The following is a 14,085-nucleotide window of genomic DNA, read 5'->3' as shown; positions in this document are numbered from 1 at the left end:
CACAGGAAATATCCTACCATACCCAGATCTACCAAGGAAAGGGCATCTGGAACCCAGGCAGTGGGTTTCCTGAAATAGCAATGCCGTTTGTGCTTCCTGAATCTAAAAACAGCTCCCCTTTTGATGCGATTGTTAAACCCATTCACATTCCCTGACATCATGGTAAGATCATTCTTCGGAGCTTGAGAAATTGGAGTGAGAGTGAGGTAATCTGAGCTGACAGGACTTGAATCACAATGAATAATGAGGGCTTACACTATGCTGAGCAAGTGCAAATAATATGTAACACAGTGCAGCACCATGTAGAACCACTGCATTTGGAACCATACTTAGTAAAACCAATGACCAACTGGCCTAGCACTACCCTTTCTCCACCCTAACACTGTACCCCACCGCATACTTCACCCTAGAAGCATCTGTTGTCCTAATATTGCCCATGGAACAATTAATATTAGCCTTAAAGACACTTCCTGTTTAGACCTGTTGCAATCATGATACAGTGTTGCTGGCAGAACAGTATTAGTGAGTCACAACTCTCCTTGACGACTATTAAACCATTGGGACTGGGCTTATTCATGCTATCCTCATAACCAGTGTTTCATTTGCCAGGGGTCTAGGAGGCTTCAGGAATGTTTGTGCTGAACTCATCTCATTGCTATCATCGACTCCCGGATGTCTGTTTTCTGTTCTGAGGACTCTGGTGAGCCTTCGGATGGGCCTCACCACATACATGCTCTCTTCTGCCTCTTCAGCTTACCTCTGCAAGTGTTGGGTCCTCTTCTACTATTTTCCTGGGTGATACTTGTGGCAGAGATGGGTTGCATTTGATTATTGTCTGTTTGGTTGCCCATTCTCTAAACTTGTATCCAGGGAATTGGTTAAAAAGGTGAGGATATAAGAATGTACTGAAGATTCATAGCTCTTACTTTCTGTTTGATCATATCTGAGGAATTCCTTTTCTTCTGCACCTGGCGCATATAGTCCAGGAAGACCATAATGGTGCTAGATTGAAAAGGCAGTGTTGTGTGTGTATATGTGTGTATGTATATATATATATATATATATATATATATATATATATATATATATATATATAGCTCTCTTTCTCTATCTCCCGCATCCCTATAGTTAAGTTCCGCATCTTGGTGATCATTGGACACAGAGGGGCTGTGTCACAGTCCTGAGGAATTTCTCTGGATATGGGCTTTCTACACCTGCTTGGAAAGCAATAAATCAGAGGTGACTCCTCTCTGCCTTGTTTTTGGCATCCTCTCCGTGTTCCTCCAGAGTTTCTGTCAACGTTGTGAGTTGCAGCACTTGAGCTCATGCACGGTATCTTTCATTTCCACTGTGCATCCCTCCACCTCCGAGACCCCTTTAACCACAATGTAGGGGTCTTGTTGAAGAAGTGTTTTGTTTTTTTTCCCCCTACTTCGGCAATCTTTGTCTCCAGCGCTGCCCTGGAAGCTTGTCTAGCCTGCAGGATAGCGCCAGTCTCTTAGGAGTTAGAGCATTGGTGAGCCTGGGCTGGTTCACCAACATTTTAAGATGCCACCACCACTGGGGCTGTAAGTGTAGCTATCTGTTTGTGCCTGTGAGGAGTAAGTCGGTTTCTCCCTGAGTTGTCTGCCAGGAGCCTGAGCCATATCATTGTCCACAGATACAGTGTCATCAGTGGGCCAATTGAACCCAGCAGTGGGACCAAATCACATACCCCACAGCATTCGGTAACGGAGCCTGCGCCCCGGCAGGGAGTAGGACTTACACAATTGCAAGCTCTCCACCTCCAACAATCTAGGCCTGGCCCCATATAGGGGTAGCCCAACTCCATTTGATGGAGTGGGCTGTGCACTTTAAAGTTTGTTCCAAGTCGGAGAGAAGCACCCTCCACTTAACACATTGAGAGGGACACCCAAAGACATCCCCTAACCCTCAGTCACAGGCAACAAGAACTACCACTGCACGGGGTCTATCGGCTTCACCAGCGCTCACTAGTCTGAGGTCAGTATCACTGTAGGCTGTAGTTGCATTCCTCAGCCCACTTGCTCGGTGGGCCTCCTGGTCGGCCATGGGCAGTTCTTGCAGTTGGGGGTTGTATGTCCGTTTCACCTAACAGAATGTGCTGACAAACAGGTGGGGACCCAGCAAGGGAACAAGACTGCCCCTTAACCACTTTGGCTGTCTCTAGGTTACCACTACACTGTATTTAGGCTGTCTAGTTCCATTGTTCCAGCTACAGAATCATCTGCCCAGAAGCTGTCGCTTCTCCGTGCGAGACCTCAGGGTCATATGAGGGGAGAGTTGGGGGGACCTGACCCCTCTGCACTCCCCAACATGCTTGCAACCTTAAGGTACTTTAAGGTCCTGTGGGCTTTCAGTCTCACTAAAGGCCTGTGCACTTTGTTTCTGAGCCGGGCCAAACCATGTGTCCCTTCCATGTGTCATCAGCAAGATCATCGAGAAAGCAGCCTACCCTTAACCCCAGCATAACAATAATGCCAGTCATCACCTGCACGACTACTAATATGGCATCTGATCATGTTGCGGCATGTAGACAGCTATAGTATAAATCATAGAAGGTGCCTTCCTAACTATGGATGAAGATCACCCCAGCCTCTTTATATTGCCTAACCTCTCTGCTGCCTTTAACACCATTGACTATGCTCACACTGAAATCTTGAATGGTAAATCATTGACAATCTCTTTCACTGGTTATCCTCCTGCCTATCCAGCCAACACCAAGTCATCTACTTGTGTTCCTCCAGGCCCTAGAAGCTCTTTATCAACTGTAAAGTCCCCCAAGGTTTCCATCTTGCTACCAATCATTTTTAGCCTTTACATTACGTAGAGCCCAATGGGGCGCTACCACTGATAATAGCAGTAAAGTTCACCAACGATACACAACTGTTCTTGAAAGTCTCCTGCTCCACACATCCTATAATTCAGACAGTGGCTTCCTATCTAAAAAAAAAAAAAAAAAAAAAAGTAGGGTATGGGAAATGAGGGTAATAGAGACACTGCTTAACTGAAAGTAAACAACAAAATACTCTATAACTAGTATTGTCAGAAGGGGACAGAATAGTCAGGATAATCAACTTAAGAAACCAATATGATTAGGTAACAGGCACAGAGTCAAATATACAGCTCTTTATCAACTGTAAAGTCCCCCAAGGTTTCCATCTTGCTACCAATCATTTTTAGCCTTTACATTACGTAGAGCCCAATGGGGCGCTACCACTGATAATAGCAGTAAAGTTCACCAACGATACACAACTGTTCTTGAAAGTCTCCTGCTCCACACATCCTATAATTCAGACAGTGGCTTCCTATCTAAAAAAAAAAAAAAGTAGGGTATGGGAAATGAGGGTAATAGAGACACTGCTTAACTGAAAGTAAACAACAAAATACTCTATAACTAGTATTGTCAGAAGGGGACAGAATAGTCAGGATAATCAACTTAAGAAACCAATATGATTAGGTAACAGGCACAGAGTCAAATATACAGCAAGGAATATTATGGTGTTGGCTTAAATTATGGAACACCACCAAAATGTGTGTCCACTAGCTTTTTAATGTCCATTCTTTGGTCTACACAAGAGGGATCGATATTTTAATTGATGCCTTCTTCGTGATTGGGACTATTTTTGTGTCCTGATAGTGAAATACTGCTAAATTATTTTTTCACCATTGCAAGGCCTGTCTCTCCTGTAGAGTAACACGGGATTGCCCTGAAATATATCTTAAGTGTAATTTCCCATTGGGAGCAGATAGAGATCTGGAGTTTGGGGTCTCTGAACTCACAATTTAAAAATGCATTGGTTTTTGAACTGTGAGTTTGAAAACACCACCACCTATAGAAAGTGGGTGTTTTCTTGCTTAACCATTCTGTGCCTCTGCCTGTCTGCTGAATACATGTCTGGGTCAGGATGACAATTGGTCTGTTTGTGCATTCACTCTAGACAGTCACACAAAGGGATCTGAGACGTGCCCTGCATATCCTGATAGCCCATCACCAGGCTGAGGGGTCTTCCTGACTTAGAGTGGTAGGAGGAGCTGACACTTGACCTAAACAGGGCTGTGCCTGTCCTCACACAAAGCAGTCTCCAACTCCCTGGAGTGTGTGTGGGGCCAGGGCGAGGAAAGACAGGGTCTTTGGCAGTTCAAAGACTTCTCTTTGAAGTTTGCCTACTTCAAAGGCAGAAATGGGTATAAGTACTGGACCTCTGATGCCATGTAGTTAGAATACTTCTAGACTGAAGAAATTCTATCAGAAAAAAGAGCTGGATGCTGTTGGAGGGACTGCCTGTCTGCCTGTTGCTTTGTTGTGCTGGCCTGCTGCTTGCTGTTTCTGTCCTGGGAGTGAAAGAACTGGACTTGGCTTTCTACATCCAGCTTTCAAAGGTTCTACAATGCCTTGGACTGAGCTTGCCTCCTGTTAAGATGTCTCTGAAACATCAAAGACTTCACCTGCCACCTCGCGGGTGGCGCCGGACTGTTGGAAGCGACTCCGTCAAGCCGTTTGGATAGCCCCAGTTGGAGCTATTGTGTTTCTAAGAGCTATACTACATTTGATCTTTGAAAATTCGTGTCTTTACTTGTATATCTTGGATTTTTGTCATTTTGGTCTTTTTTTACTCGGATAAATATTGGCTATTTTTCTAAACTGGTGTGAAGTACCTTTGTGGTGTTTTCACTGTGTTACTCTGCGTGTGTACAAATACATTACACATTGTCCCTGGGATAAGCCAGACTGCTCTGGCCAAACTACCAAGGGGGTGAGCAGAGGTTATCTTGGGTGTGTAACTCCCTTACCCTAACTAGACGGTCCCTACTTGGACAGGGTTCAAATGACTGCTACATAAAGACCACATTTCTACCAATGATGCTCACTGAATAAAGCACAGTGTCCTTAAAAGAACTGAAACTTTCTTTTACATTAGGAGGACATTTTTCATTCACCCTGGACACAAACCTCACTCTCAAGAAAAAAAACATTGCTGAGTTGTATGATCGTTCTAGTGGAGACCCAATATTGCTGCAGATTCTTCACTAACCCCTTCCCCGTTTGATAGACAGTTACAGTGAAAGATAATTAGATTCCAAATATGTATATATTTTGGATCTACATTACTCTGTTTTCCATCACTGTATCCTTTCGCCTCAAAGGCTGGGAAAACATGGATGGAAACTGGCGTTGATGAGCCAAGGTGGGTGCTGTTTGACTTCGGTGATGTCACCTCACTCCACTTCCGGCGTTGATCGAAAGACACTACCAAACAGGTAAAGTCAGCTACGAAATTTCCTTATTCAGTCTGTGGCCTAGGCTTATTCTGTAGGTGGGGAGTCAGCAGGTAGATAGAGTAGCCACCAGCAGGATTGTTACAGCAGGTAAGTAACTTGTTCTTAAAGAACACTGTATGACGGTGCAGTAACAGTCTAGTTCTGCTGCCAAGATTCTGCTGCCTTTTGACTACGCTATTCAAACACACATACATACATACACTTTGCTGTTCACTGTGTGTTTCTGATAAGCACCCACCCAGACACCACCTTAAAGACTTATCAACCACCAGAGAATGGACACCCACCAAATTGCAGCCATGTCTCAAAAAATCATAACAATGTTGCAAGACTCACAGCTCTAAATGATCAAACATCAACAAAACAAACAAAATCTAATTAGTAACGTGCTTAAGCTATGAACTAAGCACAGTCTTGCTTTTATTGGAAAAAAAATCAATGAGTGATGCATTTTCACATTTAAGCCATTCTACACAACAAGCACCACCCTGACAAGTGACAATGAAATTAGTAAATCTGAATTGTATTCACGCAGACCTCCTTTTTCTCAACAGTAGTTAAACACACAAATAGAATTGAGAACAAATAAGGGACTAGTGCAGCCCTTTAGAAGTGTACTTCAAGAGTTGGAAATATAATATTTTAATACAACTGTGACAAAAAAATGCAACTTTCTATTCCTTACATTTAGCAGCATGGCTGTTTTGTGAGTTATTTCCCCCCTAGTGAGATGGGCACGCCTCTGTTAGTCATACATTTGACTCCCAGCAATGCTATTTCAGCCTCTATCATTCCAAGGTGAGTAAATTGAGTACAATTAAATTGGGGCATAACACCTGTCACGTACAGTAATAAGAGCCAGCACAAGAGCAGGATGAAGTGCAATTTTTATGTAGCATTTGGGTGAAATCGCTTTTAAAACATTGCCAATGTCAAAATCAAATTACCACCCAGTGAAACAAAAATGCAAAAAACTTGCTTTCAAAACCTATGCTTGTGCTAATTTACAGTACAAGGAAGCAGGCAGTCAAGGCTTGGTATTCCTGGAGCATCTGACGCTCATTGTCCACTTCCAGCTTTTTAAGAAGAGAAGCCATACTGTGCACACTGTCAGAATTGCTGTTAATAGACTGCTTAAGATGGACGGCTGTCAAGTGCAAAGTTCACAGCAGTTTACTTATAGGTATGCGTAAACAGGAAACTTAATTCATCCTGCCATGAAGCAGGTCCAAAATCTAGCGGAGAACAGTATTTGTTTTAATTCTGAAAACTGCATCGTAGGGTGAGGACTTCATAGCAGCAGCAAGGAGGGAGTACTAACACACTACTGAGTAGTGGCTTTTGGGATGGTGTATAACCCAGAAGGAATGTGCAACAGGGGAGGTAGACCGTCCACTTTAAGAGCTAATCAATTGGTGAAAGCATCATCTGTAAGTGGTGTGATAGCAAAGGTGAAACTTTTGAGGGGGTGGGGGGGGGGGGGGGGTATGCTTTAAGACCAGAAGAAGTGTAGACAAAGATGTACCTTATTTGTCGACCCTAACCCCTTGAAGCAGCACTTCATACCACAGTATTCAACTTAAGAGAATGCTTTTTGTCTCCAAGGTTATTTGTCTCCAAACTAAACCCCAACCCTCCCGACCCCAAGAAAAGACATACCATTGGTATTTTGTTGATAAAATCACAGCTAACGTGTGCAGTCTAAGATCTTTTCCCATATTTCTTGTCAGCTAATTGAGTGCAGTCACTTAACTTAATGGTGTCACCCAAAACAGGACTGTTTTATTGAAGTGCAGTGTATTGTTTGTATGTCGAATGTGTTTCACTTGTTTGAAATTTGTTTATTAGTATGTTTGTTTGAACAGCAAATAATTGTAATGCAATAGCATACTGTGTTTGGCACATACTCATCTGAAATAATGGTGCCCCTTTATGCTCCAAGACAAAGGTTCTCTTCATTGATCTTCAATGGTGCAAAGCAAAAAGGGTTCTGTCAATGGTTGTATGACAAGCATTTTGTCACACTCCTGCTATAAAAATAATGTGAATAATTGCAAGAATTCTAAACATGATCTGTCGTCACTTGTTTGTTCTATACCCTTTTTCAAAAACAGATTAGTGGTGTCTGCATGAAAGCATGAATATTTGCTTTAATTCGAGGATCCCTGGAAACCAAACTCAGTGTGACTAAAAGTGGCGGTGAAGGACGTTCACGATGCAACCCTGATATGATCCACTGCTACATAGATAGGCAACTACATTATAGTGTCCGTTCTAGCAGATCAGTAGGACTTTCTTACCTGGTGAGTATGTGAATGTTTTAATGCCACTGACAAGTGTGAAAATGTTAGTGAGAAGGTCTTAACCCCTTTGTTTTAAGCACTGCGAAGTTATGTCTGAGATGACTTCAATGAGAACATGTTTACATCTTTTTAAAGTCCTGTAAAGTATATAGTACAGTGACTTGTTGGTGTTTTCTATCCTTTCTGTCATCACTAGTATTCACGAGTGAGTGTTCACACTTAAGCTTCTGTACATAGATTGCAGTGAGCATACCTCGAGCCCAGTGACGCTCCATCTACCTCCGCTATTAAAGGACTGGAGTTAGGATAGTGGTCTGTCAATTCTGAGAACGTTATAAAAAATGTACCTGTAAACTGCTGCATAAATGGTTAGAATACCATCGGCTAGAAACTGCACTTTGTCTATGGCCTTTGCGAACTCCCATATACCCCCTCAAAAGTAATAGAATTCTAGGGCAGAGGGGAAACCTGGCCAGTGCATGCTTTCCCAGGCTTGGAGTTGGAGAAAGGGGAGCTGAAAGAGGGCGCTGATAGTGGTAGAATGGCAATGTGTAACAGGTGGTACTTGCAGATTATGGCACTTGCATCTCAAGGATCTCAAGTGTTTTCAAAATGGTCCCATTTTAGGGTGCATGAGTTGAGAAGTGACGTTGTTAAAAAAAAAAATGGATAGATTTCTTCCTTAATTTGAGCTGCTTCTTATAAATGAAGCACCTAAATGCATCAGTTTCATTTTCAGGTATGAGTGCACCTTGCCAGGTTACATGGCAGTGATATCCCTGCAGCTCGGCCAGTGTGGTAATCAGATCGGATATGAAATGTTTGACATCATCTGCAATGACCTCAGCACGAATGGACTGTGTTCGAAGAAGGAGAATGAATCCTACCAGATGTCTTCCAAAGAGCGTTTCTTCAGAGAGGGGGAATCTGGAGGTACCAAAAGCTTATAACATTGTGAACTGCATGCCACTGCTTTTTATAGTATTGTACATGGTACTCCACTCAATCGATAAAGCCCATTTTAGCAGAAGCAAAATCATAGTTGCGCTAGATTTGAGTACAAAATCAACCAGGTACAGCCCTTTTTTTTTTTTTTTTTTTTTGTAATTCTGGTCTCTTTCTCAGTATTCATTCATTAGAGACCAATGTAAAAATGTAGAAATGCCATTTGGAAAAGATCAGCTCTTAATTATATCTTCCCGAAATAAGGGTTAATTAACAGAGAGCCCCTACTAATATATTGTTACATCTTACCAAACAAATGATAATGTTGGTTGCTTCAACTCCATGCTCTAACCTATTACATTACATAATTGTACTTACTATAAAACTATTTACTTCTGTCCGCTCAACCAGTCTGTTCAATCTTTTCTGTTTGTATGCTGGCATACTGCTATTTCTCATTGTTTCTCATTTCTACACTACATTTTAAATCCAAAGCATTAATGTTGCTCTACAGATGATCATTTAACAGCACACGCACCTGTTTAAATCATTGTTGGCATTCATTAGACAAAATGACATGAAAATTGAAAGAAATGATAATATGTTAATACATTACTTCAAACATGCATTGACACGTCTACAGGTTAGGTTTAGACTATGTCAAACATTGATAAGAAATCAGATTCACGCTGAAAGTGTAGCATGGTCTAGTATTGTTCGTACATTTCAGAGCTGCAGCATCATGAGGTAGGAAGAAATTTGGTCTTTAAATATTTGAATCTAGACTTGCCCTAAACATTAGAAGGTATTACCCGTGTAGCACTGTCATTGTAAATATTCACTTTATGAAATGTCCAAAATCTTTACATGAAACTTAGTAATTCAAATTCTGTTATATAACTAAACTGAGCCATTATTCTCTATGATCACACAGAGTCCAAAGTTAGCAAGTTAACATCTAGACCGCATCTTCTGAGTGCACATATTTTTTAGATACTTAGAAAATTAGGGTTAAAGTGCTGGGACTTTTAGCCCCGCACTGCTTCTCTCCACTAGAGCCAGATGCTTTTCTAAGAATTAAGTAAATCTAAAAAAACAGTGTAAAGCTATCGCTATCAATTTTTCTTCATAAATTATAAATACAGCATTCAATCATATCCTTTGGAAATTCAAAAGACGGTAAATGCAATTCATTCTTGTATTTAAATGTTATGCGTTTTGCTCCATTACTTTATAAACAGATCTCACTTTTCACACTGATAACCAAATCACGTTGAGAGGACAAGGGACTGCATTGACAATAGTCGCCATTTAACGATTTGCATGGATCGCGCTTTAAAAACCTTTGAACAATAGCAATAAATGTTTTTCCTTGACCATTGATTTAAAACTTCACAGCAACAGCCAGCACATATTGAACTGTAACATCCACATTACCAGAGATGTGAAATGAAAATCACAATGTTTTGATTTCGGCTAAAGTGACTACAACAAATAGTTAAAACTAATGTGATGAAAATTATGTAATTCAAGTAAAATGAGAGTATTATTTCTGTTGTGACACCATTATAAAAAAGCTTCCTTTTGGTGTCTGGATACGCGAAAAAGCAGGCAGCTAAGGTAACACAACAAACACCATTCATCAATTTCTAGACACAAATCTTCTACAATTATTTAAAAAAAAAAGTAATTCGTGTTACTTACAAGTTAACTTAAATAATGGATTAGTCGCAGGATAGAACTGTAATACTTACAATCCATTTTAGGAGGTACCTAAAGAAAATAGATGAGATAGTACTATAATGGCAGTATAGTGACAGGATATATGAAAGATTTCGTCATGTATCTTTAAATGAAACATTTATAGCTCTAAATATGTAACTGTCAGAAAAAGGATGTTAAAAGTATGCTTACCAAGAGCTTTTATTTTAATGTATAATGGACCATAAGGTAAGGTGAGTGGAAGTATTTTCAGCATGATCGTCGGCTTTGGTAAAAGTTATATGGATTGTAGATTTAATATTTTAAAATAAGTAGGCAAGCAATTAATTGTAAAAGGTGATAATTGAAGTGTGTTGTGCTGTATTCCCAGTAAAAAGGACATAATCCCTCAATGGTGTCAGGTGTAGGAAAGTAGCCTCTCTTTAGCATGGTTACCCCCACTATTTCCCTGTTGTCAGTGTGTTTTGACTGTGTTCACTGGGATCCTGCTAACCAGGACCCCAGTGACTAGGCTCTCTCCCTTCAAACCTGGTTGCTTGGACCACATAACCCACGTTTGGTATACTGGTGCCCCTATGTAAGTCCCTAATATATATTACCCATGGCATTGGGGCACCGGGGGTCCCCCATGGGCTCCAGCATATATTGTGCCACCCACGGGGAGCCCATGCAAAGTGTTTCTGCAGGCCTGTCATTGCAGCCTGCGTGAAGGTGTGCATGCATCCTTTTCCCTACAGGTCACTGCACCAGGTCACTGTAAGTCTCCCCTTTGGTAGGCCATCCTAGCCCACAGGGCAGGGTGAAGGTACTTGTGTGTGAGGGCACCCCTTCATGAGCAGAGGTGCCCCCATGAACTCCAACTACATTGTCCTGGACTTCGTGAGTGCGGGGACACCATTTTATGCGTCTGTTGGACATAGGCCACTACCTATGTCCAGCTATGTAACAGTAACTACGAACCTAGGCATGTTTGGTATCAAACATGTCAGAATCATACCTTAATACTTTTGCCAGTGTTGTATGATTCCTTGCACTCTGGCAGCCCCTTTAGAGGACCCACAGCATTGCTCATACCAGTTTTCTGGGGTTTTCCGGGCAACCCAAGCTGCTGCCACCACTCAGACAGATTTCTGCTCTCCTGCTGCTTGAACAGCTCAAGCCCAGGAAGGCAGAACAAAGGATTTCCTTTGGTAGAAGGAGGCAGCACCCTCTCCCTTTGAAAATAGGAGTAGCCCCGCCAAGCCACTGGTTTGCTTTGGAGGTCACATTTGGTGCCTTCCTTGCATAAACCATCCTGCACTGGTTCAGGGACCTCCAGTTCCTGCTTTGGCACGAAACTAGGCCATGAAAAGGGGAGTAACTACTCACCTGTCCATCACCACCCCAGGGGTGGTGCTTAGAGCTCCTCTAGAGGGCGCCTGGATTCTGCCATCCTGAATCCAAAGTGGGCAGAGGCCTCTGGGAGCATGAGTGGCCAGGTCAGGCAGGTGATGTCGGAGCCTCCTTCTGATAGGTGATCACCTGGCTAGGTGAACAGTCCCTTTTCCAGGGCTATTTAGGGTCTCCCTCTTGTGTGGGGCCCCAGAGTCGACTTGCAAGTTTCCAGCAGGACTTCTCTGCAACATCTACTTCGACTTCTGGCCACTGGAACCGCAACTGGACTTCACAGGAACCTACAATCTGCAGTTCCAGCGACGACTTTGCCCTGCAACATCGTTTCTCCGGCTCCTTCCAGCTTTTCCAACATTTCCCCAGCTGTGCGTCCTCCGAGAACACTAAGTCTTCAGTCTGCATGAGAAGGAAGCCGGAATCTCCCTTGGAGTGAAGTAGTCACTCCCCTGCATCTGCAGGCACCCACTGTAATGACGACCGGCTGCATGGATTTCCTCTCATCCTGAGCTGCGTGGATCAAGCATCCCCTTGGTCCTCTCTACCAGCTGTCCATCTTTGATGACATTAAGCCCTTGCTTTCCTATGCAGGACAGTACCTCTGTGCACCTCGTCTCTTGCAGATACCAAGGCATCTTTTCCAAGGGATCTTCAGGCTCCGTGTAGCCCGAGCCCCCAGCACTCTTCCCTGCGATGCACAGCCCTCTGCATGCTTCTCTTGTGACGTGGGACTCTTCTTCAGTTGTGCTGTGTGGGCTCCTTTGAGACTCCTGGGTTCTCATCCAGTGGGTCTTCTGTGGGGGCTGCCTCCTCTTCTTTGGACTCTCTGCATTGCTGAGGGTTGCCTGGGACTCCCCTGTGGGTTGAGTCCTCCCTGGACCTTGCTTGTCCCCGGCAGATCCACTTTTCCTCCAACCACGACATTTGACTTTACCAAAGCTTGTTGGTGGTTTTTCCACACCACAGACTGATTGCAATTCCTTATCCGGCGTGGGACATTGACTGCATCACCAAGGAACTCCACAGACGGGTGGGTAGTGGCCCCTGCCACCACCGGACACTGCAACTGGAAATGGACTTAGATCCTGGAAGAGGAAGGCCTGGAAAGGAAGGGGACTATCTTTGGTTTCTTGCAGTATTGTCTGGGTCTTGAAATATCCTTCTCTGAAGTCCTGTGGGTTAGTTTGGGTATAACCAGTATCTTGCCTCTTTTCTCCTGGTTGCTGGGTGGGGTGGGGCACTCCTTAGTACCGCCAGCTCTCCTCTACCGATTCCACTTCCTTGGGTGGGGACCCGACCTTCCCATTCCACTTTCTTAGTATATGGTTGGTTCCCCCATGCCTTCATTATTGCCTATTGCATCTCACTGTTTTCGATTGCCTTTTATGTCTTTTTCTGTATATACAATAATGTGTTTACTTACCTCCTATTAGAGAATTGCCTCTCTAGTAATTTTGTATTTGTGTCACTAAAATAAAGTACCTTTATTTTTTTAACACTCTGTGGTTCTTTCATGTGTGTAAGTGCTGTGTGACTATAAGTGGTGTTGCATGAGCTTTGCATGTCTCCTAGATAAGCCTTGGCTGCTCATCCACAGCTACCTCTAGAGAGCCTGGCTTCTAGACACTGCCTCACTTCACTAATAGGGGAACCCTGGACCTGGTAAAAGGTGTAAGTACCCACCTCACACCAGGCCAGCTTCCTACATCAGGGACAAGCACAAAGGTTTGTGTGCTAACAGGGAGCGGACATTGTTTGCTTCTGAAATCAATATCCATATCAATATATTATCAATATAAGAGAGGATTGTGAAAGTAAACAAATTGCTAAAGACCATTTTTAAGAGTTGTAGGATACAATAGTGAACTATTCAACTCCTAGATATAAGATTGATACTTTGCAAACAACACATTTACAATATCAAAACTCATATTGCCTGAATGAACTTGTAGCACTAAAAAGGTGATACATTTGGAATTGAAGTACTTACATTGCCAAATGGCAGTTTATTTGTGATTATTTACCATTGAGAATAGGATACATTAAACTGAGTTTTACTCCTTGGGTGATTTTTCATCTGTAGTTTACTTATGGCTCTTGAGAGATAAATATGAAACCGGTGAAAGGAAAAAATCATGAAATAATAGAAAGAGCAAACAATATTGTTGTAAAACGAATTAAAGAAATAGTTTAAAAAAAAAAAAAGGCTTTTTTTTTATTTATTTTTTTATAACTATGATTACCTCTGAAAATACAAAGCACCACAAGGGTGCCGTTTTAGTGTTAAAACTTTATACAGCTGTCAAGGAACTGAAAGTAAAATTATACACAATTTAGATTTAGTCTTTCAAAAACGGAGGGAGTTTTTTGAAACATAGATTCTTTTTTTTTTTTTATCTCAAATTGAAGCATTGAGAGAAGTACT

At 42.4% G+C, this 14,085-nt stretch overlaps 1 protein-coding gene across 3 annotated transcripts in view; it reads left to right on the top strand.

Annotated features, from left to right (window-relative positions):
* The window catches only part of TUBD1 (tubulin delta 1), a 122,218-nt gene that overhangs the window by 12,822 nt on the left and 95,311 nt on the right, over window positions 1-14,085 (top strand). For all 3 annotated transcript variants that reach the window (XR_011201659.1, XM_069226437.1, XM_069226436.1), the window contains exons 2-3: window positions 7,416-7,604; window positions 8,344-8,537. Coding sequence is in view for 2 of the 3 variants with exons in the window: in XM_069226437.1 (XP_069082538.1) it covers window positions 8,369-8,537 (169 nt within the window). In the remaining variant the exon portion in view is untranslated. The remainder of the gene's footprint in view (window positions 1-7,415; window positions 7,605-8,343; window positions 8,538-14,085) is intronic.

The sequence above is a fragment of the Pleurodeles waltl genome, chromosome 3_1 (assembly GCF_031143425.1).
Source record: "Pleurodeles waltl isolate 20211129_DDA chromosome 3_1, aPleWal1.hap1.20221129, whole genome shotgun sequence".
Classification (NCBI taxonomy): Eukaryota; Metazoa; Chordata; class Amphibia; order Caudata; family Salamandridae; genus Pleurodeles; species Pleurodeles waltl.
This window is presented reverse-complemented; position numbering and strand designations above follow the sequence as displayed.